A 26,163-nucleotide genomic window follows, 5' to 3' on the forward strand; every position below is an offset into this window, starting at 1 on the left:
ACCCTGCTTGACTCCGCCCCCCGCCTGGAGCCATTGCCGCCCGCAACGTGTTGCTGTGCCTGAGGTGTCATCAGAGTGAGCTGTCTCACTCTTCAGCTTTCTGTGCTGGGGGGGCTGAGGGCCTGGAGCTGCGGCTACGAGTGGCTGGCTGGCCTGGCTGGAGGAGTCGGACACAGTCCTCCCCTGTGCTGCTGTGCCTTCGGTGTCATCAGAGTGAGCTGTCTCACTCTTCAGCTTTCTGTGCTGGGGGGGGGGGGGGGCGGGGGGCTGGGGGCATGGAGCTGCGGCTGCAAGTGGCTGGCTGGCTGGCCTGGCTGGAAGAGTCGGACACAGTCCTCCCCTGTGCTGCTGTGCCTGAGGTGTCATCGGAGTGAGCTGTCTCACTCTTCAGCTTTCTGTGCTGGGGGGGCTGAGGGCCTGGAGCTGCGGCTACGAGTGGCTGGCTGGCCTGGCTGGAGGAGTCGGACACAGTCCTCCCCTGTGCTGCTGTGCCTTCGGTGTCATCAGAGTGAGCTGTCTCACTCTTCAGCTTTCTGTGCTGGGCGGGGGGGGGGGGGCTGGGGGCATGGAGCTGCGGCTGCAAGTGGCTGGCTGGCTGGCCTGGCTGGAAGAGTCGGACACAGTCCTCCCCTGTGCTGCTGTGCCTGAGGTGTCATCGGAGTGAGCTGTCTCACTCTTCAGCTTTCTGTGCTGGGGGGGGGGGGGGCTGGGGGCCTGGAGCTGCGGCTACGAGTGGCTGGCTGGCCTGGCTGGAGGCAGGGCCGGTTCAAGTGACAGTTGGGCCCTAGGGCAAAATTAGCCTGGGGGCCCCCAACAGACACCCCCGACCAAAAAGCATCCTTAGAGGCCCTTTGTTGCAGCCAAACTTCCCTCCTGGGCCCCTGAGCTGGCTGCTGACCCTCCCCCAATCACCTCACAACCTTACAGACTCAGCAGAGACCCTGGGGAGCAACAGTTAACATGGGGGAGGGACAACTTTGGGGCCCCTACAGGCTCTGGGGCCCTGGGGCAGTTACCTATTTTTTCCTATGGTATCTCCGGCCCTGGCTGGAGGAGTCGGACACAGTCCTCCCCTGTGCTGCTGTGCCTGAGGTGTCAGCGGAGTGAGCTGTCTCACTCTTCAGCTTTCTGTGCTGGGGCGGCTGGGGGCCTGGAGCTGCGGCTACGAGTGGCTGGCTGTCCTGGCTGGAGGAGTCGGACACTCGGGGGGCTGGGAGTCGGAGATGCCACCTATAGCTGCTTGCTGCTGTGGAGGAGGAGGTGGTGTAGGACTGAGGAGACAGGAGGATAGAGGAGGTCGGGTCCAGGTCGCCAGAGGAGAAGGTGTTTTTTTTTATAAATTTTGTTTCTGTACTTCTTCTCCCTTCTTGTCACTGAGTTACTCACACTTTGCTGCCTGCCTGCTACTGCTGTTAAATTCAATTCTCTGCCCAGGCCAGTGCCCTCTGAGTTTTTTTTGTGTGTGATAATCATCCCCATTCTGACCCTGGCCTGAGGGGGAACGTTTTTTCTTCTTGTGGTGTGATTGGCGGCAGGGGAGGGGGGAGGCAGGCAGTTAGGCACTGTCAAACAGGTAGTTGGAGGGGGGGGGGTAGGCATCACCAGGTAGGCATCACCAGGTAGGTAGGTTTGTGTGTGTGTGTGTGTGTGTGTGGGGGGGGGGGGGGGGGTTAAAAGGAGTTATCAGGCATTTTTAATGACATAAGTGCTACTTACCCGGGGCTTCCTCCAGCCCCACGCTCCCAGCATGTCCCTCGCCGCAGCTCTGCAGTCAGCCATTCGCTGCCATTGCCTCCCAGTCCCCGGCGATGGCACCAGTCCGACCTGGATGTCGGCCTGTACTGCGCCTGTGCGAGCAGCACTGTCAATCACCGCAACGTGGACCGGAGTGTACTGCGCAGGCGCAGTAGTTCTGCGTCTGCACAGTACGCTCTGGTCCATGTGGCGGTGATTGACAGCGCCACTCGCACAGGCGCAGTCGGCCTGACGTCATTGCCGGGGGCTGGGAGGCAGCGGCAGAGAACAGCTGACTGCAGAGCTGTGGCGAGGGACATGCTGGGAGCTTGGGGCATGGACAAGCCCTGGGTAAGTAGCACTTATTTTCATAAAAAAAAAGCCTGATAACTCCTTTAAGGTTAGGCATCAGACAGGTAGATTGTGCAGAGAAATGGGGTTAGGCATCAGGTACAGAGTGTGTGTGTGTGTGTGTGTGTGTGTGTGTGTGTGTCTGGGGCTGTTATCACAATTTGAAGATTTGCACACAAGAAAGATATGGCTTTGGGCTGGGGATGCCGTGAAATGGGCCTCTAGTTTGTGTTGTCCCCCCAGGCCAAAAGGTCCCAGTCCTCCCCTGGCCCCAGGTAAGTGGATTTTTTATTTTTATACTCCTCGGACCTTCCCTTTAAGGTGCGTACACACATATTATTTTACGCCATTGGATTTGTTCAAACCAGACGTTTGGATATAAGGACTTTGGATATAAGGACTTTACTTGCTACCAAGGTCCAGCACCAAGCAGGGTCATGCTTACGGTGTGAAAACCTCTGGAGTCGATTAGAACCTAGTACCAGCCCACACCAAGCAGGGTCTTGCTTACGGTGTGAAATCCTCTGGAGTCGATTAGAACCTAGTACCAGCCCACACCCCAGTGACAAGCCACAGTGGAAGGTTCCATATGAAGAGCAGGGGCAAACCCAGGATTTTCAAGGGGGGATTTATTAGCATATCAGCCGTTTTGTTGGTCTGTGTGTACAAGACGTTTGAACGACTTGTTGTTTGAATGACAAGTCATTCAAACGTCCGGTTTGAACAACAATTGGGCGTAAAATCATATGTGTGTACGCACCTTAAAGGGAAGGTCCGAGGAGTATAAAAATAAAAAAATCCACTTACCTGGGGCTTCCTACAGCCCCTGACAGCCGCTTCGGTCCCCTCCGGTGGAGATGCCAACCTCGCCAGGTCAACTTCCGGGTCAGATCCTCCTGCGCTCCAGCATGCGGCTCACTGAGTCACACTGACGTCATCCAGACTGTAATGCACAGAGCTACTGCGCCTGCACAGTACAGACGGACTGTAATGCGCAGGCGCATTATGGTGCTGGTGTAAGGGGGTATGGGAGCATGAAAGGTGAGTCTTGAGGGCGTTTGAAGGTATTAAAGGTGGGAGCGAGTCTGATGGCTGGTGGGAGCGAGTTCCAGAGAGTGGGGGCAGCCCTAGTGAAGTCCTGCAATCGTGCATGGGAGTGAGATATGCATGGTGTGACAAAGGCATGGATGAGGAATTTAGTGGTGTCAGGGGACAGTCACAGGTAGGAGCAAATCCTGGAGATGTTGCAGAGGTGGAAGTTGCAGGATCAGGCAATACTTTGGATGTGGGGTGTAAAAGAGAGTGCAGAGTCCAGGGTAACACCTAGACAGCGGGCTTGGGAGGTAGGGCAGATGGTAGTATTTTTGATAGTGATGTGTAAATCTGGAAGGGGTGTAGTTGTGCGGGTGGGAATATCAGAAGCTCAGTCTTGTCCAAATTAAGCTTCCAGAACCTGGCGGCCATCCAGGAGGAAAAGGATGTGAGGCAGGTGAAGACTTTGTCCATGGTAGAAGAGGAGAGATCTGGGGTGTGGAGGTATATCTGGGTGTCATCAGCATACAGGTGGTAATTGAACCCCACGGAGGAGATGATTTTGCCAATTGAGGCAGTGTAGAGTGAGAACAGTAGTGGTCCTAGGATGGAATCTTGAGGAACACCAGCTGAGAGGGGTGTAGGAGTGGGTGAGGAGCCCTTGAATTCGTCATTTGTTGTGAAGGAGCAGTTGGAGAGATAGGGATGTTAAATGGGGTCAAGGTTGCGCAGATCTCTCTGCCACCATCCAGGTTGGGGAGGGGGGCAGGGGGTGCTGGGCGGAGTGAAGGTGATGAGGTGGTGGTCTGAGATGGGGAATGGTGCAATGTCCAGGTTTGTAAATATTATGTCTTTGGAGAAAATTAGGTCCAGGGTATTAACAGCACAGTGGGTGGGGGTGTTAGTGTGCTGAGTGAGGCCAAGGGAGTTGGTGAGAGAGAAGCTGAGTGGCGGCAGAGGTGGTGGGCCCATCTGAGGATGATGGTTGGGAGGTCAAAGGACAGGAAGTGTGGGAGCCAGGAGGCAAGGTTGTCTAGGAGGTGCAATATAGTACTGGAGAGGGGGGGGGGGGAGACACAGGACTGCGATAATAGCTGGGAAGGGATGGTAGAGGCGGATCGTATGGGCCTCAAAGGAGGAAAAGTGAAGAGAAAGAGGAGGGGTAAGGAACCGGAAAGTGCAGGATGGGGAGAGGAGCAGGCCCACCCCTTCCCCAGGCCTGTTATCTGGTCTTGGGGTATGTTTGAGATGTAGTCTCCCGTAGGATAGGGCTGCAGCCACAGGCAGGTCAGAGAGGGTGAGCCAGGTTTCATTAAGGGCAAGAAATGTGAGGGTTTTCGAGAGGAAGAGGTCATGGATGGTTGTAAGCTTGTTGCGGATAGATCTGGCATTCCAGAGATTATTAAATGGCAGCTGAACTGAGGCTACTCCATGTTTATTTCCTTTAGGGCCTGTTTCCACTACACGCAGATTGGATGCAGAATGGATGCAGAAAAACTGACTCCAATGAATGCCTATGGGCCTGTTTCCACTAAACGCGATTTTTCTGATGCCGATATTCATTGGAGTCTATAAGGGCCTGTTTCCACTACACGCAGATTTGATGCAGATTGGATGCAGAATGGATGCAGAAAAACTGACTCCAATGAATGCCTATGGGAAAATCTGCATCAGAATAATCGCGTTTAGTGGAAACAGGCCCATAGGAATTCATTGGAGTCAGTTTTTCTGCATCCATTCTGCATCCAATCTGCATCAAATCTGCGTGTAGTGGAAACAGGCCCTTAAACAATGCAAACTGCCTGGCTGTCCTGCTGATCTTCTTCCTCTAATACGTTTAGCTATAGGCCCTGAACAAGCATGCAGATCAGGTGCTCTGATTGAAGTCAGACTGGATTGCCGCATGCTGTTTCAGAGGACACAAAGGAAATAACAATGGCAGCCTCCATATACCTTGCACTTCAAGTGTCCTTCACAGACCTGAACCCCAGTAACAGATCTGACCCCTTTGTGACAGATCCCAGTAACAAACCAAACCGCATATCCAACTCAAGTAAAGGCCCATACACACGTCGGATTTTCCCGTCGTTTGAACGTCCCGTCGTTCAGTCGTCTGCACGCTAAATTGGGCGTGTGTACAGTCCGTCGTTCGGGTGATAAGACTGATTTTGAGCGATCAAGACCAGTCTTATCACCCGAACGACGGACTGTACACACGCCCGATTTGGCATGCGGACGACTGAACGACAGGACGTTCAAACGACCCGTCGTTCGGGAAAATCCGACGTGTGTATGGGCCTTAACAGACCAGAATTCCCATTAACCTATAAAGCCCAGTAAGTGGTCATTACTGGACTGTTTGTCAGAAAGTACCAGACTGTCAGCCACAAAACTTCCGTAACAATGAACTATCCTCCTCCCTAGACTTCTCACTTTGGGAAGGTCAGTCTTCATCCACTGTACACCAGAGTGTGGACTGCCAGCTGCTGAATGCTATGTGACAAGACTTAGGCCACATACACACATCAGACCATAGTCTTTTGAAAATTAAAGATCACAGACCAATCTTACCACCCTTCCTGTAGTATAAGAGCCATACTCTACACAGTCTTTTCTATGGAGCTGAACTCCCCATCAGAAAAAAATCTTTGCAAGATGCTGCACACACAGATGCTGTACAGACACAAAAGATCAGTATCTGCAAAAGATCTGTTCCTGCCAGAAATCCATTCCTGCAAATTGCAATGATAGTCTATGAGATCTGCAGATCATCATACACACATGATTTAACTGACATTCATCTGCAGATCAGATCCACCAGGATGGATTTTCAGATCTGCGGATCTGCAGATGAATGTCAGTTAAATCATGTGTGTATGATGATCTGCAGATCTCATAGACTATCATTGCAATTTGCAGGAATGGATTTCTGGCAGGAACAGATCTTTTGCAGATACTGATCTTTTGTGTCTGTACAGCATCTGTGTGTTCAGCATCTTGCAAAGATTTTTTTCTGATGGGGAGTTCAGCTCCATAGAAAAGACTGTGTAGAGTATGGCTCTTATACTACAGGAAGGGTGGTAAGATTGGTCTGTGATCTTTCATTTTCCAAAGACTATGGTCTGATGTGTGTATGTGGCCTAAGGGCTGATGCACACCATAGTAGTTCTGGAACATTTTCAAAAACGCTAGATGTTTGAAAACTGCTTGGGTAATGTATTTCAATGGGCTGGTGCACATCAGAGCAGTTTGTTTTTTCCACAAACGCAAACTTGGGGGCTGCAGCATTTTTTAGATTTCTGAGCCGTTTCTGCCTCAATGTTAAAGTATAGGAAACTGGAAAAACGCTCTGAAAAACGCTAGATCAGAGCAGTTTTCCAGGCGTTTTTGTTACAGTAGCTGTTCAGTAACAGCTTTTACTGTAACAATATTTGTAATCTGCTACACAAAAACGCTCCAAAAAACGGTATGTTAAGAAACCTCTCTAAAAATGCCTAGAATCGCTCTGAAAAAACTCTAGCATTTTGGGGATCTGCTAGAGGTTTTTAGTGTGCACTGGCCCTAAGTCAGTATGTGTCTATATGAATGTTGATTGGCCACATGTAGCCATTGATGAATTACGTACAATCACTACCTGGATGAAGCATCCTGCAGCTGGCCAAAGCTTGCTGATTGGAACAAATGACCACTGTGACATTCTGAAGGGTGGCAACATTTGGTACAGTGTTAAGATTGGTACACATAATAAATGTCAATACTGATTTAATCAGTACAGGTGTACTTGACAGGCAGCACAGCTTTTCTCTCGGCTTCATTTTGCTGCTCTGAATGCAGTGAAGCAGGACACAGACTTTGTAAGAAATTTGCAACCTATAACTCTGGATGTCTGACTTGCATGAAGTGGCTGCTAAAGGGGCTCCTGAACAGGTAAGTCTTTGACAATAGCTAATTAAGTTGTTTATGAATAGACAAAAACAAGTTCTGCCTATGAGTACTTGCATATGAGTAGGAAGATTTTTGTGTCATCAAATGTAAATGATAGATGTCATATTTTATTATGAAATCTTTTGTTTCTGCCAGGGGCACAGATCATCTGTTTTCCTCCAAGTAATTTCACAGAGAAACAAGTGAAATACATTGACAGACACTGCTGGCAGTCTCTGACACACCACGAATTCACTGATGGCGGGGGTCATCTTGTCACCTCCTTGTGGATCCACAAGGTAAATGCACCGTACAAAATTGTATATGTACATGAGAATTTACCAATATGTTTCTGGTAATACACAACACAAGAACAAACTTAAACAGAAATGCCTAAACAGCTACCAGTCTGTATGCAGGTTGGTATAGCCAGAATTCAGTGCCCGGATCACATGAGGCTCCATGCCCTGAGTTATTCCAGCCCAAATGGTATATCAGCCGTGCTACCAGGGGCGGGCCAAGCACGTGACCGCTCTGAACGCTGGTGCAGTGATGGAGGGCAGAGCTGCGGCCACACTGGAAATCAGCTGCGGGAGGTCGACCCGACTTCTCCCTACCTTCCTCTCCCCGGGGCCGCCCTCTGTGCTCCCCCCTCCGCTGCAGAGTAAGTGCAGGAAAGCCTGGTATATGCCTGGTATATTGAGCAACTCAGCTCCCTGCTTATACCGATCAGTTGCCGCTGGTCTCCTCTGCATAGCCGCTGATACACGCTCTACTTCCTGATTAACAGCAAGAAGAGCATGTATACGCGGCTATGCAGAGGAGACCAGCGGCAAGTGAGCAGCGATTGGAACGGCAGGGAGGGTAGTTGCTCAATATACCAAGATTCCCTGCGCTTACTCTGCAGTGGAGAAGGGCAGCCCCGGGGAGAGGGAGGAAGAAGTCGGGTGGCCCTCCCCGTGGCTGAGTCCAAGTTCCCCTCCATCACCCATGGGGGGCACCTACCTTTCTAACCTATACTGGGGCCTACTACCTATCTAGCCTATACTGTGGTGCAAATTCCTATCTAACATGTAATGCGGGCACCTACCTATCTAACCTATACTGGGGGCAATTACCTATCTAACCTATCTATCTAATATTGGAGGCACCTACCTAGCTTACCTATACTGAGGGCAACTATACTGGCTACCTAATGCTGGAGGCACCTACCTGGCCAGGGCCGGTTTAAGCAACAATGGGGCCCCAGGGCAAAATAAACCTGTGGGGCCCCCCCAACATATACCCTGGAACAAAAATCGGCATTAGGGGACCTTTTTTGCAGCTGGTATAGTCAGGGTGTGAAGCCCCAATCAGTCGGAGCTCCACATTCTGGCTATCCCAGCCTGCATGGGGACAAGGGGTTAAAAAGTTTCAGGAGGGGGAACCCCACATAATTTTTTTTTTTTTTTAATTCCCACACTCTAAACAAAAAAAAATTGGGAAAATAGGAAAAAATGGCAGGGATCTTCATACAGCCATATTGCGGCTGTATAGCGATCCCTGGCCAAAGCGCTGCGGCTGCGTATAGACCCCCTGGAAACCCTGTCAGGAAATTTATTGCGCTTTCGTTTGATGCATGTAAAATTACACTACCGTTAGGTTTGCTACTAAAAGTTACATTTACCGCATTTAAAACTATACTTTTTCCTTCTAAACTTTAAAATCGATTTTCTCAAAAACTATAAGGTCTTTTTGAAAAATTGTTTTTTCCTCTTATTCCTAATGATCTCCTTAACATATCCTGCAAATTTAGGGTTTCTAGCATTTAAGGTGGATTTGCTATTAACCATTAAAGTCGGCAGGTTTTTAAATGTGTTTTTTTTTTTCCTTTGAAACTTTAAAATCGATTTTCTCAAAAACTATAAGGCCGATTTGAAAAATTTTTTTTTCCTCTTGTAGCCACTGGGGGCCCCTACAAGCTCTGGGGCCCTGGGGCAGCTGCCTCCTTTGCCTTAATGGTAGCGCCGGCCCTGTACCTGGCTAACCTATACTGGGGACTAGAGGCCTGTGTGGGTCTAATTTTTCAGACCGCACCCGACCCACTTTCTGGTAAGTCTGGTACCCGCAGACCCGCTACCCGCACCCGACCTGCAACCCGATTAAACCAGAGGCAGATGATCAGCAGGATAGACAGGCAACTGGTATTGTTTAACCTTCCTGGCAGTAACCCCGTAGTAGAACGTAGTTCGGGGTAAGCCGCGCAGGAGGTTTTCTCAGGCCCTACTGGGCCGATTTACTTAATTTTTTTTTGCTGGTCGCAGCTAGCACTTTGCTAGCTGCGTCAGCACACCGATCACCGCCGCCCCGCGCTCTATCACCACTATCTGTCGCGCCCCCCCCCCCCCCAGACCCCGTGCGCTGCCTGGCCAATCAGTGCCAGGCAGTGCCGAGGGGTGGACCGGGACTCCCAATTAGAGTTGGGCCGAACCTCCGATTTTAGGTTCGCGAACCTGGTTCGCGAACTTCCGCGGAAGGTTCGGTTCGCGTTAAAGTTCGCGAACCGCAAAAGACTTCAATGGGGATGCGAACTTTGAAAAAAAAAAATAAATTATGCTGGCCACAAAAGTGATGGAAAAGATGTTTCAAGGGGTCTAACACCTGGAGGGGGGCATGGCGGAGTGGGATACATGCCAAAAGTCCCCGGGAAAAATCTGGATTTGACGCAAAGCAGCGTTTTAAGGGCAGAAATCACATTGAATGCTAAATGACAGGCCTAAAGTGCTTTCAAACATCTTGCATGTGTATACATCAATCAGGTAGTGTAATTAAGGTACTGCTTCACACTGACACACCAAACTCACCGTGTAACGCAGCGCAAACAGCTGTTTGTGTAGTGACGGCCGTGCTGGACTGGTGCGCACCATGGCGAGAGTGCAGGTTTTGGTGGCTTTACAGCCCATATGGTCGCCTGGCTGATGTAGCTGAATGACAGAACAGTGACTGTCCAGCTGATCAAATTTGGTCTGACCACAATGAGGCAACGACCGTATTATCGTGGGTGTGCCCCCCAAGACACTCATCTAGGCGCCGGTCATTGCTTCATTGTGATACGCAAGCCCCTTCACCACGGCAAGGTAATGATCACGAAGGGGAATGGGCGCATGTACATGCCTTTTCTTTTGTTGTTGCAGCTGCCCGCAGTGCAGCCAGAAAAATTAGGCAGTCATGTACACGCACCAGAAAAATTATTACAGCGGCCGCTGCTAGCAGCGGCCTAAAAAATTCAGCAATCCGCCTGGAGTCCCGGACCCTGTTGGTGGTGGCGGAGAAGGTAGTCAAGCGGCCTGCAGGCAGACATGCTGTGTGGAGGGACTGGGAGCGACTTAGTCTTCTTGGGGCAGGCCAGGCAGCCAGTCACACAGCGTGCAGGCAGAGATGCTGTGTGTGCGGGGACTGACTTAGTCTTGGGGCGGGCAGCAGCCCTCCGGGATCCATGCCTCATTCATTTTGATAAAGGTGAGGTACTTAACACTTTTGTGACTTAGGCGACTTCTCTTCTCTGTGACAATGCCTCCAGCTGCGCTGAAGGTCCTTTCTGACAGGACGCTTGCGGCAGGGCAGGAGAGAAGTTGGATGGCAAATTGGGACAGCTCTGGCCACAGGTCAAGCCTGCGCACCCAGTAGTTCAAGGGTTCCTCATCGCTGTTCACAGCAGTGTCTACATCCACACTTAAGGCCAGGTAGTCGGCTACCTGCCGTTCCAGGCGTTGGTGGAGGGTGGATCCGGAAGGGCTACGGCGAGGCGTTGGACTAAAGAACGTCCGCATGTCCGACATCACCATGAGATCGCTGGAGCGTCCTGTCTTTGACTGCGTGGACACGGGAGGAGGATTAGTGGCAGTGGTACCTTGCTGGCGTTGTGCCGTCACATCACCCTTAAAGGCATTGTAAAGCATAGTTGACAGCTGGTTCTGCATGTGCTGCATCCTTTCCACCTTCCGGTGAGTTGGTAACAGGTCCGCCACTTTGTGCCTGTACCGAGGGTCTAGTAGTGTGGCCACCCAGTACAGCTCATTCCCCTTGAGGTTTTTTATACGGGGGTCCCTCAACAGGCAGGACAGCATAAAAGACGACATCTGCACAAAGTCGGATCCAGTACCCTCCATCTCCTCTTGCTCTTCCTCAGTGACGTCAGGTAAGTCAACCTCCTCCCCCCAGCCGCGAACAATACCACGGGAAGGTTGAGCAGCACAAGCCCCTTGCGATGCCTGCTGAGGTTGTTCTCCTGCCGCTGTCCCCTCCTCCTCCTCCCCCAAAGAAACACCTTGCTCATCATCCTCTGAGTCTGAGTCTGACTCGTCTTCTGCACACGACTTCTCTTCTTCCTCCTCCTCCCCCCTCTGTGCTGCCGCAGGTGTTGAGGAAACAGCTGGGTCTGATGAAAATTGGTCCCATGCCTGTTCCTGCCGTAACGGTTCCTGGTCACGCTCATTCACAGCTTCATCCGCCACTCTACGCACAGCACGCTCCAAGAAGTAAGCGTAGGGAATTAAGTCGCTGATGGTGCCCTCACTGCGGCTCACCAGGTTGGTCACCTCCTCAAACGGCCGCATGAGCCTGCATGCATTTTCCATCAGTGTCCAGTTGTCGGGCCAGAACATCCCCATCTTCCCAGACTGTTTCATTCTACTGTAGTTGTAGAGGTAGTGGGTCACGGCTTTCTTCTGTTCTAGCAGGCGGGAGAACATGAGCAGGGTCGAGTTCCAGCGAGTCGGGCTATCGCAAATGAGGCGTCTCACCGGCATGTTGTTTTTGCGCTGAATTTCCGCAAAGCGTGCCATGGCTGTGTAAGACTGCCTCAAATTCCCACAGAACTTCCTGGCCTGCTTCAGGACATTCGCTAAGCCAGGGTACTTTGCCACAAATCTTTGAACCACTAGATTCATGACATGTGCCATGCAGGGTATGTGTGTCAGCTTCCCCATATGCAAAGCGGCAAGCAGATTGCTGCCGTTGTCGCACACCACGTTGCCTATCTCCAGGTGGTGCGGGGTCAGCCACTCATCCACCTGTTTCTTAAGAGCAGCCAGGAGAGCTGCTCCAGTGTGACTCTCCGCTTTGAGACAAGACATGTCTAAGATGGCGTGACAGCGTCGTACCTGGCATGCAGCATAGGCCCTGCGGAGCTGGGGCTGTGTAGCTGGAGAGGAGAACTGCCACTCAGCCAAGGAGGAGGACAGCGAAGAGCATGTAGCAGGAGGAGAGGAGGTGGCAGGAGGCCTGCCTGCAAGCCGTGGAGGTGTCACAATTTGGTCCGCTGCGCCCTGCTTGCCATCGTTCACCACCAGGTTCACCCAATGGGCTGTGTAGGTAATGTAGCGGCCCTGCCCGTGCTTGGCAGACCAGGCATCCGTGGTCAGGTGTACCCTTGACCCAACGCTCTTCGCAAGAGATGACACCACTTGCCTCTCAACTTCACGGTGCAGTTGGGGTATGGCCTTTCTTGAAAAATAAGTGCGGCCTGGCATCTTCCACTGCGGTGTTCCGATGGCCACAAATTTACGGAAGGCCTCAGAGTCCACCAGCCGGTATGGTAACAGCTGCCGAGCTAACAGTTCCGCCACGCCAGCTGTCAGACGCCGGGCAAGGGGGTGACTGGCCGAAATTGGCTTCTTCCGCTCAAACATTTCCTTCACGGACACCTGACTGCTGCTGTGGGCAGAGGAGCAGGAACCGCTCAAGGGCAGAGGCGGAGTGGAGGAGGGTGCCTGTGAAGGTGGAAGGGAGAAAGCGGCAGAAGCAGATAATTCACCTGATGGAGGAGGAAGAGGAGAAGGAGGGTGGCTTTGCTTTTGTGTGCTGCTGCTGCTTTTGCTCAGGTGGCCATCCCATTGCTGTTTGTGCCTTTTCTCCAGGTGCCTTCGTAAGGCACTTGTCCCTACGTGAGTGTTGGCCTTTCCACGGCTCAATTTTTGTTGGCAGAGCGAACAGATGGCTTTGGTCCGATCTGAGGCACACACATTAAAACATTTCCACACCGCTGAGCCACCCTGGGATGTGGGCACTATGGGGACCTCAGCAGCTGATGCTGAAGGGCAAGTTGGCTGGCTGTACATAGGTGGCGATACATGGTGCCGGACTCTGCCACCAGCTGTTTCTGACGAAGAGCTGCCCCAGCTTCTTTCAGCAACTTCTCTCCTCCTACTACTCTCTGACTCCCCCTCTGAACTGTCCACCTCTTCATCTCCTCTATTGGGAACATACAGAGGATCCCTATTACCGTCATCATCGTAGTCATCCTGCCCAGCTTCGCTTGCCTCAGACAAATCCAAACTTGCACCATCAGTAGGTCCTTCATCCTCCTGACACGTTACATCCATAGTGTTGCCGCGTAACGCAGACATATGAGCTGGTGAAAATTCATCTGGCTGTAACAACAATGGCTGTGCATCAGTGATTTCAACACTAAATAATTCTTGCGAAGTGTCAAATGCAGCGGAAGTGGTGCAAGTAGTAGCGCTGGTGGCTGAGCAAGATGAGGTGTTCTGTGTCGCTAAATACTCAACCACGTCCTGACAATCTTGGGAGGTGATGGGACGTGCCTTCTTCCGAGCACTGTACTGTGGGCCAGGTCCACACGAAATTACATTTACACGACCTCGCGCAGACCTGCCGGGTGGCCTTCCTCTGGCTCTGGCACTACCTCTTCCTCTACCTGTTTTGTCCATATCGGGTATGCACGGAGTGGTATATCACACTGCGTGCACTCACGTAGGTAGGTGGGTTCACTTAACTGCACAGGTATGCGCACTGATGCGGTGGGTTCACTGAACAGAACAGGTATACAGTGGCGGGTTCACAGAGCAGGTATGCAGTGGCGGGTCCACTGAACAGAACAGGTATGCAGTGGCGGGTTCACTAAACAGAACAGGTATACAGTGGCAGGTTCACTAAACAGAACAGGTATGCAGTGGCGGGTTCACAGAACAGGTATGCAGTGGCAGGTTCACTGAACACAACAGGTATGCAGTGGCGGGTTCACTGAACAGGTATACAGTGGCGGGTTCACTTAACAGGTATACAGTGGCGGGTCCACTGAACAGAACAGGTATGCAGTGGCGGGTTCACTGAACAGGTATACAGTGGCGGGTCCACTGAACAGAACAGGTATGCAGTGGCGGGTTCACTAAACAGAACAGGTATACAGTGGCGGGTTCACTAAACAGAACAGGTATACAGTGGCGGGTTCACAGAACAGGTATGCAGTGGCAAGTTCACTGAACACAACACGTATGCAGTGGCGGGTTCACTGAACAGGTATACAGTGGCGGGTCCACTGAACAGAACAGGTATGCAGTGGCGGGTTCACTGAACAGGTATACAGTGGCGGGTCCACTGAACAGAACAGGTATGCAGTGGCGGGTTCACTAAACAGAACAGGTATACAGTGGCGGGTTCACTAAACAGAACAGGTATACAGTGGCGGGTTCACAGAACAGGTATGCAGTGGCAGGTTCACTGAACACAACAGGTATGCAGTGGCGGGTTCACTGAACAGGTATACAGTGGCGGGTCCACTGAACAGAACAGGTATGCAGTGGCGGGTTCACTGAACAGGTATACAGTGGCGGGTCCACTGAACAGAACAGGTATGCAGTGGCGGGTTCACTAAACAGAACAGGTATACAGTGGCGGGTTCACTAAACAGAACAGGTATACAGTGGCGGGTTCACAGAACAGGTATGCAGTGGCAGGTTCACTGAACACAACAGGTATACAGTGGCGGGTTCACAGAACAGGTATGCAGTGGCAGGTTCACTGAACACAACAGGTATGCAGTGGCGGGTTCACTGAACAGGTATACAGTGGCGGGTCCACTGAACAGAACAGGTATGCAGTGGCGGGTTCACTAAACAGAACAGGTATACAGTGGCGGGTTCACTGAACAGGTATACAGTGGCGGGTCCACTGAACAGAACAGGTATGCAGTGGCGGGTTCACTAAACAGAACAGGTATACAGTGGCGGGTCCACTGAACAGAACAGGTATACAGTGGCGGGTCCACTGAACAGAACAGGTATGCAGTGGCGGGTCCACTGAACAGAACAGGTATGCAGTGGCGGGTTCACTAAACAGAACAGGTATACAGTGGCGGGTTCACTAAACAGAACAGGTATACAGTGGCGGGTTCACAGAACAGGTATGCAGTGGCAGGTTCACTGAACACAACAGGTATGCAGTGGCGGGTTCACTGAACAGGTATACAGTGGCGGGTCCACTGAACAGAACAGGTATGCAGTGGCGGGTTCACTAAACAGAACAGGTATACAGTGGCGGGTTCACAGAACAGGTATGCAGTGGCAGGTTCACTGAACACAACAGGTATGCAGTGGCGGGTTCACTGAACAGGTATACAGTGGCGGGTCCACTGAACAGAACAGGTATGCAGTGGCGGGTTCACTAAACAGAACAGGTATACAGTGGCGGGTTCACTGAACAGGTATACAATGGCGGGGTCCACTGAACAGAACAGGTATGCAGTGGCGGGTTCACTAAACAGAACAGGTATACAGTGGCAGGTTCACTAAACAGAACAGGTATACAGTGGCGGGTCCACTGAACAGAACAGGTATGCAGTGGCGGGTCCACTGAACAGAACAGGTATGCAGTGGCGGGTTCACTAAACAGAACAGGTATACAGTGGCGGGTTCACTAAACAGAACAGGTATACAGTGGCGGGTTCACAGAACAGGTATGCAGTGGCAGGTTCACTGAACACAACAGGTATGCAGTGGCGGGTTCACTGAACAGGTATACAGTGGCGGGTCCACTGAACAGAACAGGTATGCAGTGGCGGGTTCACTAAACAGAACAGGTATACAGTGGCGGGTTCACTAAACAGAACAGGTATACAGTGGCGGGTTCACTAAACAGAACAGGTATACAGTGGCGGGTTCACTAAACAGAACAGGTATACAGTGGCGGGTTCACAGAACAGGTATGCAGTGGCAGGTTCACTGAACACAACAGGTATGCAGTGGCGGGTTCACTGAACAGGTATACAGTGGCGGGTCCACTGAACAGAACAGGTATACAGTGGCGGGTTCACAGAACAGGTATGCAGTGGCAGGTTCACTGAACACAACAGGTATGCAGTGGCGGGTTCACTGAACAGGTATGCAGTGGCGGGTCCACTGAACAGAACAGGTATGCAGTGGCGGGTTCACTAAACACAACAGGTATACAGTGGCGGGTTCACTGAACAGGTATACAGTGGCGGGTCCACTGAACAGAACAGGTATGCAGTGGCGGGTTCACTAAACAGAACAGGTATACAGTGGCAGGTTCACTAAACAGAACAGGTATGCAGTGGCGGGTCCACTGAACAGAACAGGTATGCAGTGGCGGGTCCACTGAACAGAACAGGTATGCAGTGGCGGGTTCACTAAACAGAACAGGTATACAGTGGCGGGTTCACTAAACAGAACAGGTATACAGTGGCGGGTTCACAGAACAGGTATGCAGTGGCAGGTTCTCTGAACACAACAGGTATGCAGTGGCGGGTTCACTGAACAGGTATACAGTGGCGGGTCCACTGAACAGAACAGGTATGCAGTGGCGGGTTCACTAAACAGAACAGGTATACAGTGGCGGGTTCACTAAACAGAACAGGTATACAGTGGCGGGTTCACAGAACAGGTATACAGTGGCAGGTTCACTGAACACAACAGGTATGCAGTGGCGGGTTCACTGAACAGGTATACAGTGGCGGGTCCACTGAACAGAACAGGTATGCAGTGGCGGGTTCACTAAACAGAACAGGTATACAGTGGCGGGTTCACTAAACAGAACAGGTATACAGTGGCGGGATCACAGAACAGGTATGCAGTGGCAGGTTCACTGAACACAACAGGTATGCAGTGGCGGGTTCACTGAACAGGTATACAGTGGCGGGTCCACTGAACAGAACAGGTATGCAGTGGCGGGTTCACTAAACAGGTATACAGTGGCGGGTCCACTGAACAGAACAGGTATGCAGTGGCGGGTTCACTGAACAGGTATGCAGTGGTGGGTTCACAGAACAGGTATGCAGTGGTGGGTTCACAGAACAGGTATGCAGTGGTGGGTTCACAGCACAGGTATGCAGTGGTGGGTTCAATGAACAGGTATACAGTGGCGGGTCCACTGAACAGAACAGGTATGCAGTGGCAGGTTCACTGAACAGGTATGCAGTGGTGGGTTCACAGCACAGGTATGCAGTGGTGGGTTCACAGCACAGGTATGCAGTGGTGGGTTCACAGAACAGGTATGCAGCCAGACAGGAACAAGTTAAGCCTAACTAATCTTTCCCTGAGAGACAGTCTGCAGCAGCTCGCCCTACTCTCACTAACGCAGGCAGCACACGAGTGACCGTAATGGCTGCCGCTGCCTGCCTTATATAAGGGGGGGTGGGGCTCCAGGGGCTAGTGTAGCCTAATTGGCTACACTGGGCCTGCTGACTGTGATGTAGAGGGTCAAAGTTTACCCTCCATGTGCATTATGGGGCGAACCGAACTTCCGCAAAGGTTCGCCTGCGGGACGCGAACGCGAACCACTGAAGTTCGCATGGAACCGTTCGCAGGCGAACCGTTCGGCCCAACTCTACTCCCAATGACGTGACGACGTCGGTGACGTCATCCCGCCCCACCGAAGGCGATCAAAGCGGGCGGGGGGGACTAGGCTCGCTACATGATTTAAAAAACAAAACAAAAAAAAACTGCTGCGCCTCCTCCTGGCGGAAATAATTAAACCGCCAGGAGGGTTAAGGTTAAATACATTTGGCAGCCTCCACATCCCTCTTGGTTTAGGTTTCCTTTAAAAATAAATAATAAGATAAAAACACAATGATGAAAAAAGTCCTTTATTAGTCTTAATTAACAATAAATACTTAATGTAAAATATAATAGAAAGCGCTACAATATAGAATGGTCATCAAATCTTTTAAAATTAATAAAAAATCTCATAAAAAGTTCATTGAGCTATCAAAGATGATATCCAATGTCCAGCAACTTCTTTTGCGTCTGTGCTTTAAGATAAGGTTCAGCGGTTTCCCCTTAAAAGATTCTCTATAGCATCAATAGATAGCTCTCCGCTTGTTCATCACATCAAACAGCATACCCCATAAGAATTGCACTCACCCGTCTCGTGTGACCACTGTGAGATTGGTCATAAATCGCTCTAAGTCCAGCCCCCAGTCCACGGGTCTGCTGATCAGTAGATGAGTTCTCCTGTTCTCAGGTGGTGACTTCTCCCAATTGTTGTGATAGATCTCAGTACCTCTTGTGCAATGCCCAACAGGCATACATTTGCTAGAATATACGAAGCCTCGTATATTCTATCAAATGTATGCCTGTTGGGCATTGCACAAGAGGTACTGAGATCTATCACAACAATCAGGAGAAGCCGCCCACCACCTGAGAACAGGAGAACTCATCTACTGATCAGCAGACCCGTGGACTGGACATAGAGCGATTTATGACCAATCTCACAGTGGTCACACTAGACGGGTGAGTGCAATTCTTATGGAGTATGCTGTTTGATGTGGTGAACAAGCAGAGCCGTATCTATTGATGCTATAGTAACAATAAATACTTACCTTTGATAAATTATACCTTGCCAATATCCTCTAGATCAGGGTTTTTCAACACTGTCCTCAAGTACCACCAACAGTGCATGTTTTGTGAAAATCCACAGAGGTAGATAATCAGCTCTGCTGAGACACTAATTACCTCACCTGTGCATGTTTGTGGTTTTCTGCAAAACATGCACTGTTGGTACTTGAGGACAGGGTTGAAAAGCCCTACTCTAGATCCCTCCCCCCCCCCCCCCAACAAGCATCTACACATGTCTTAACTCCCACCATGACATGCCAAAATTCTTCTTTCACAGGTCCCCTGGACACCCATTCACATTGAAAAAGGCTAGTTTAGTGAACCCTAGTCCTAGCGTGGCTGCCAGGGATCCCTCCATGGTGATGACGTGACTATGCATAAATGGGCATCTAACATACTTAGGTGAAGATAGCTTGTGTGGGTGCTTTGCAATTAACCACTAAAGTTGGTGCTAATGACTTTAATATACATTTTAGAATTCCGCAGAAATCTCCAAAGTTTCAGCAGAATTCCGTTTGGAATTCGAAATTAATAGACAGAATTTGCATTTTTGGGGGATTCGGAATTCAGCTATTTGATTATACCCACCATTCGATTGTAACAATTGACTGAACAGAAATCAGGTCTGTGGACTCTTCCCATATAATGGGATATTTTCAAAAACGAGAAAAAATAAATAAATAAAACCACATGGAATTACTTAAAGTGCAATGTATTACAAATGCCTGAGTCTTTACAAATTGTAATGAGAAAAGGCAATTATCACGGGTACACACGTCGGAGGATTTATTAGAAAGCAAAATGAGATGGGCTGCAGCCAGTGGCGTAGCTAGGAGCTCTGGAACCCGTTGCAAGTTTTACATTGGGGGTCCCAACAATTGATACGGTGCAGGAAAACCAGCCAAAGACAACCACAGTGTCAGAGGTGCAATAAGGATATGGGGAACAGTTTTTTAATGATTTCTACTATTTAAAATATCTATAGAAGTGATTATTATCAGCACAGGACCAATAGAGAGCTAATACTGCAGTTGAGGGAGGGACCCTTTGGCCCAAAGGCCCTTAAAGGGAACCTAAACTGAGAAGGATGTGGATTTTACCTTTTAAAATAATACCAGTTGCCTGACTCTCCTGCTGTTCATGTGTCTCTAATACTTTTAGCCCCAGCCCCTCAACAAGCATGCAAATCAGGTGCTCTGACTGAAGTCAGACTGGATTAGCTGCATGCTTGTTTCAGGTGTGTGACTCAGCCACTAATGCAGCAAAAGAGATCAGCAGGACTGCCAAGCAACTGGTATTGCTTAAAAGGAAATATCCATATACTTCTCAGTTTAGGTTCCCTTTAATGCAATATCTGCACCCCCTATTGTTACGCCACTGGCTGCAGCTCTGTCCACCATGTGACCTCTGCGCTTCTATAGCTATAGACCCACAGATGAGCACAGCGGCAGTGTTGGGGCACACCTCTTTCAGCTTTGAGTCCCTGATGCGCTCCCGCTGCAGCCACTAGGTCTCCACTGCCACCATATTGGTCTTTCTAGAGTTGGCTGGCCATCTAAATCAAGCGATCTGAGAAGGGCCTTTAGTCAGGGAGGTGACCAAGAACACTCTGTCACTCTGTAAGAGCTGCAGAGGTCCTCTGTGGAGAAAAGATAAACTTCCAGAAGGACAATCATCTCTGCAGAAATCTACCAATCAGGCATGTATGGTAGAGTGGCCAGACGGAAGACACTCTTTAGTAAAGTGCACATGGCAGCCCGCCAACAGGCACCTGAAGGACTGAACCATGAGAAACAAAATTCTCTGGTCTGATGAGACAAAGTTTGAACTCTTTTACATGAATGCCAGGCGTCACATTTGGAGGAAACCAGGCACCGGTCATCTCCAGGCCAATACCATCCCTACAGTGAAACATGGTGGTTGCAACAGCATGCTGTGGAGATGTTTTTCAGCGACAGGAACTGGGAAACTAGTCAGGATAAAGGGAAAGATGACTGCAACAATGTACAGAGGCATCCTGGATAAAAACCTGATCCAGAGCACTTTTGAACTCAGACTGGGAGGACAATCCTAAGCACACAGCCAGGATATCAAAGGAGTGGCTTTGGGACAACACTGTGAATGTCCTTGAGTGGCCCAGCCAGCGCCCAGACTTGAATCCCATTGAACATCTTAAAAAGACTGTGCACCGATGCTTACCATCCAACCCGATATAGCTTGAGAGGTGCTGCAAAGGGGAACGGGCAAAACTGGCCAAGCATAGGTGTGCCAAGCTTGTGGCATCATAATCAAAAAGACTTGAGACTGTAATTGCTGCAAAAGTGTTAAGCAAATGCTGTGAATACTCATGTTCATGTGAATGATGAGGTTTTCTTTATTTTTAACAAGTTTGACGAAACCTCAAGTACATTTTTCCACATTGTCGTTATGGGGTGTTGTGTGTAGAATTCAGAGGAATAAAATGAATTTAATTCATTTTGGAACAAGGCTGTAACATAACAAAATGTGGAAAAAGTGATTCACTGTAAATACTTTCCGGATGCACTGCATGTCTAAAAGGTATAGGTTTTAAATAAATATCAATATTAACCACTTGAGGACCCACCCTTTACCCCCCCCCCCCCCCCCTTAAGGACCAGCGTTGTTATTTGTGATCTGTGCTGGGTGGGCTCTACAGCCCCCAGCACAGATCAGGGTGCATCCAGAGCGATCAGATCGCCCCCCTTTTTCCCCCACTATGGGGATGATGTGCTGGGGGGGTCTGATCGCTCCTGCCTGCCGGTGTTGCGGGGGGGGGGGGCACCTCAAAGCCCCCCTCCGCGGCGAAATCCCCCCCCCCTCCCTCTCCTACCTGGCCCCCCTGGTGTTCCGGGCTGCACAGGACGCTATCCGTCCTGTGCAGCCAGTGACAGGACGTCCCCTGTCACATGGCGGCGATCCCCGGCCGCTGATTGGCCGGGGATCGCCGATCTGCCTTACGGCGCTGCTGCGCAGCAGCGCCGTACAATGTAAACAAAGCGGATTATTTCCGCTTGTGTTTACATTTAGCCTGCGAGCCGCCATCGGCGGCCCGCAGGCTATTCACGGAGCCCCCCGCCGTGAATTGACAGGAAGCAGCCACTCACACGAGCGGCTGCTTCCTGATTAATCAGCCTGCAGCTGGCGACGCAATACTGCGTCGCTGGTCCTGCAGCTGCCACTTTGCCGACGCGCGGTATGAGTGCGCGATCGGCAAGTGGTTAAAGTATGCCCAACCAGGATTTGGTTTAGTTTTGAAGCCTGTTATTTGAAAAATGTATGAGAAACATTGATACCATACTTTTTTTTTTTTTTTTTTTTTTTAAATAGCAGAGCTCCACCATGTATGGAAATTGAACCTTTCTTTAGACAATTCCTCCAAAATCTATCCGAGCTTTTGTAAGAAGGTCAACCGTTTGAGCATCTTTAATGGGCACTTTTAATTGCAATTTTTTTTGAAAAACCACAATGTTTTTGGAACTTTTTCTCCCATGTTGCCAATGTTTTCCTACACATACCTAGCAAATCTGGTGGTTTTACCATGTATAGGGACTTTGCTATTAACCTGTAAAGTAAGCCCAATGACTTTAACCCTCCTGGCTGTATAATTCTATCCAGATTTTAGGGTCTAAAAGTGGTGCAATTTTGTTTGCCGGCTTTTAGACCCTAAAGCCAGGGAAAAAAATCATACCGCAGAGAGATCTGCGGCCGTCCCTGCACATACTCACCTCCCTTCGATCCACTCCAGGCCTGACTCGTGATAACTGCCAAAGAGGTTAATAACCGCGAGAAAGAAAATAATATAAAAAAAAGAGGTGGTTTACCTCAAAGATGACTTAGAACAATGTGAAATCTGTAAATTTAAATTTGCAATACGGCAATGCGTTTCGTGAGTACATCAGAATCAGAAATGTTTTAATCACCAAAGCACAACTGGGTTGTGCCTGAAATTGGGTTTGGCACAAACATTGTTTCGAGTAGAGATATAAAATAAATAAATACAAGAATAAAGATAATACAGCAAGCACAAAACAGGAGTGAACGCAGGGTACAATTATTTCCAAGCACAGTGTTGAACTAGAGAGTCTGTCTTCAGCAGCAACTTTAGGGGGGGGGGGGGGGGATAAAAAGTGATGGGTGTGAACACTGGAGGTGGGAGGGCATGGATGGAGTTCAAGTGATTGACAGCAGAGGGGAAGAAGGAGTTCCTGTGCCTCGAAGTCCTGGTGAATATGGCTTGGAACCTGCAGCCTGATGGGAGCAGACTGAAGAAGAGTTGGCCTGGGTGAGAAAGTTCAATGGCAATCCTTAGAGCTCTGGAATGCAGTCTGGAGTTGTAGAGGAGGTCAAGGGAAGGGGGGGGGGGGTCTTCCGATGATCCTCTCCGCCAATCTGATGAGTGATGACTCCTGGACCAGGCCAAACTTCTTCAGTTGGCAGAGGAAGAGTAGTCTCTGCTGAGCCTTCCTCTGGGTCAAGGGGGTATTTTCCTTCCAGCTCAGGTCACTGGAGATTGTTGTGCCCAGAAGGTGGATGCTAGCTAATCTACTCCACCTCTGTGCTGTCAATGTAAATTGGTGGTGGGGTGGGGGCATGCTTTCTAAAGTCATCTATCATGTCAATGGTTTTGGCTGTGTTGAGGACCAGCCTTTACTCACTGTCACTGTACCACTGACCTATTCTGTCAACCTCCCGACAGTAGTCCTGCTCGTCATTATTGGTTACAAGGCCGACGATGGTGGTGTTGTTGGCAAATTTGATGACCTTGACAGTTTGCTGTGGATCTGCAGTTGTTCGTGCAGAGAGAGAACAGGATTGGTGACAGGACACAGCCTTGTGGGGCCCCTGTGTTTGTGACCCTTGGTTGACAAGATATATCAATCAGTTTGACGAATTGGTACCTGTTGGTCAGGAAGTCTGTGATCCATAGGCAAAGGGTGGGATGGACATTCCGTGCTTCGAGATTGTTATGCTGTGTGAGGGGGCAAATGGACTAACTTCCTCAGATCAAAAATCAGTGCCAGCTGTATCTCTAAGCTGAACCAAGTAATGAAGAGGCACTGATTTTTGGCCTGAGGAAGTTAATAGCATGTGTTTATGAAACACGTCACCATAGTGCAAATGAAAATTTCCAGATTTCACATTGTTCTGTGTGTCATCTTTGAGGTAAGCCACGGGTCATTTATTTTATTGGTTTTGATACATTTATTTGGGCACCTTTTTCTCCACGTCATCTTTTCACCTCCATCGGAGGACGGTAACCCTGCTTGCACTCTTGTATGCTGTGTATAGAGACACCCCCCCCCCCCTTTTCTCATCAAGAGTACGACCACACGTCGAGAGACCCAGATACTCGAGTGGAGACAGTTGTACTCTGCTCCTGCCTTATTAGTTGGTTGCCCCTTTTGCAACCTTATTTTGTGAGTACCAATTCTCAATCTGCATACCTTTTACTACACTCTAAAGTACTACACCATCTGTGCTACCGTTGTCTTTGTGTTTTTTTATTTTTCTTCTGAAGGTACAGTTCTGCTGTATCACACCTACAACATTGACTTTAATGAAATGTGCAAAATAGCTTCAGTAAAAATACATACTACAATCGAAACTTTGAAGACATTTTTGGTAGACTGCTAAAGGTGTTCTCTCTCATCCCTATTAAACTAATGATTTCCTAGCTTTCAATTTTCTATTTACTATCACTTTTCCTGAGGCCCACCGCTCCCCTCATTCTCCTCTCTAGCCCCCATCATTCCTAAAAGACCCCCGGGCTCCTCTTCCAAGTCACCAGAATCGGGTTTACTGTGCAGGTATTGTGGGACTGCGCGCGTCTTACAGCGCGCGTCCATGGCTGGGTGCGGGCTGTGCATGCATATGATGTCGCTACATCATTCGCATGACATCATACGGATGTGCAGTGTATTCACGGGCGCCTGCTTTAGGACGCGCGCAACCCTGTCAATGCCTGCGCAGTAAGCCCGACTCCGGCGACTTGGAAGTGGAGCCCGAGGGGGGGGGTTACTTATGAAGAAGGGCTACAGAGGAGAACAAGGGGCGCAGTGGGTATCCAGAAAGTTGATAGTATATGCCTGCTCTCCTGTTTCTCTTTTTCTATTCGCATCTGGTATCCTTTACCAGTCCCAAATCTCTGTTGAATCATCTACGTTCATTATTAGAGCCTTGTCTGTTAAGACCCAACAAAACAATGAAGTTGTCTTGTTTTTTCTTAGGCAAATAGGTCTTAGTCTTCCATTAGCTGATGAAATGGAAAATCACCCTTTGTTCAAGAATAATTCCCTTAATAAGAAATCTGCTAAAATGTTCTGGGATAGTAAAAACAAACAAACAAGGGAAATAGAGGTAAAAATTAAATACAGGGAAGAAAAAAAGGACCAAGAACATTGCCACAAAAGCAAAATTGCCTTATCTCTATGAGAAAGGTTTTACAATTTAACCTCCTTAACCCCGAGTCAGGCTCGGGACGGAAATCCAAAGTTCAGAGCAGTAATCCCGAGATGGATCCATCGGAGGTGTGGAATGTGCAGAGTGACCACTATCTATCAAGCGGTATGATTCTTAGGGTCTGAAAGCTTGTGAAAAAATTGCACCGCTTTTGGAAAAAAAAATCTCTCAATCATACCGCCAGGGAGGTTAAGGGAGTTATACTGTAGGTGACTAATGCTGGGAATACACGAGTTTTTTCGGCAGACCTGTCATAAATTATCTACCAAGCCATCTTTCTGCCCCCCCCCCCCCTCCAAAAAAAAAGAACCTTATTGTGTATTCCCGGCATGAGGGCAGAAAACAACCTGGAAGTATTCTTCCGGGGACTCCCAATTTTGCCCATGAATGCAGTTTATTAAGATTTTCCACTTACAATATTATTTTGATGAAAACTGTGGATAAAGACACTCTATGACAACAGATACTTCACTTTGCAGGTGTACCCATTCATGCTCATGATCATCGCCGTTGCCATGTATGTTCCAGTCCTGCTTTGGAAGAATATCTCCAAGCCTGCTCTGTATACTGATCTACTTTTCATTATCGATGAGCTGGACAAGTCTTACAACCGATCCATCAGGCTGGTGCAGCACCTGGTGAGGACACACAGGACCTGTCCAGATCTGCAGCTTTTCTGGGAGGAGCTGAAAAGGTACCCAATGCTTTAATGACATAGATAGATAAAAATTAAAGGCTAACCAGGTCTTTAATGATGAGTCAGGTCATCCCAGCGCCTGCATGGCACTGTGTAGCGCCTTACTCAGGCGCCACCATAAGCCATAATGTTAATTATGGCTATAGCAGCGCAGGGGGGAATCAGCGTAATTCAGGTTCCAGCAATAGCAGGACCCTGAATTTTGCCACTAAAGGAGTAGGTTAGGATAATTAATAAGGGAATATATGTATTTGTTATATTCCCCTACTTTGCCGTGCGCAGGGAGAGCCGTCTCTCGACTGAACACTGTGG

The 26,163-nt window shown here is 49.5% G+C and overlaps 1 protein-coding gene across 1 annotated transcript in view; it reads left to right on the top strand.

The window, feature by feature from the left end:
- Positions 1 to 26,163, top strand: part of PANX3 (pannexin 3) — an 83,838-nt gene that overhangs the window by 11,764 nt on the left and 45,911 nt on the right. Inside the window, exons 2-3 of the mRNA XM_068242703.1 lie at positions 7,198 to 7,340; positions 25,634 to 25,848. Of these exons, the coding sequence (XP_068098804.1) occupies positions 7,198 to 7,340; positions 25,634 to 25,848 (358 nt within the window). The remainder of the gene's footprint in view (positions 1 to 7,197; positions 7,341 to 25,633; positions 25,849 to 26,163) is intronic.

Source organism: Hyperolius riggenbachi, chromosome 6, assembly GCF_040937935.1.
Source record: "Hyperolius riggenbachi isolate aHypRig1 chromosome 6, aHypRig1.pri, whole genome shotgun sequence".
In the NCBI taxonomy this organism is placed as follows: domain Eukaryota; kingdom Metazoa; phylum Chordata; class Amphibia; order Anura; family Hyperoliidae; genus Hyperolius; species Hyperolius riggenbachi.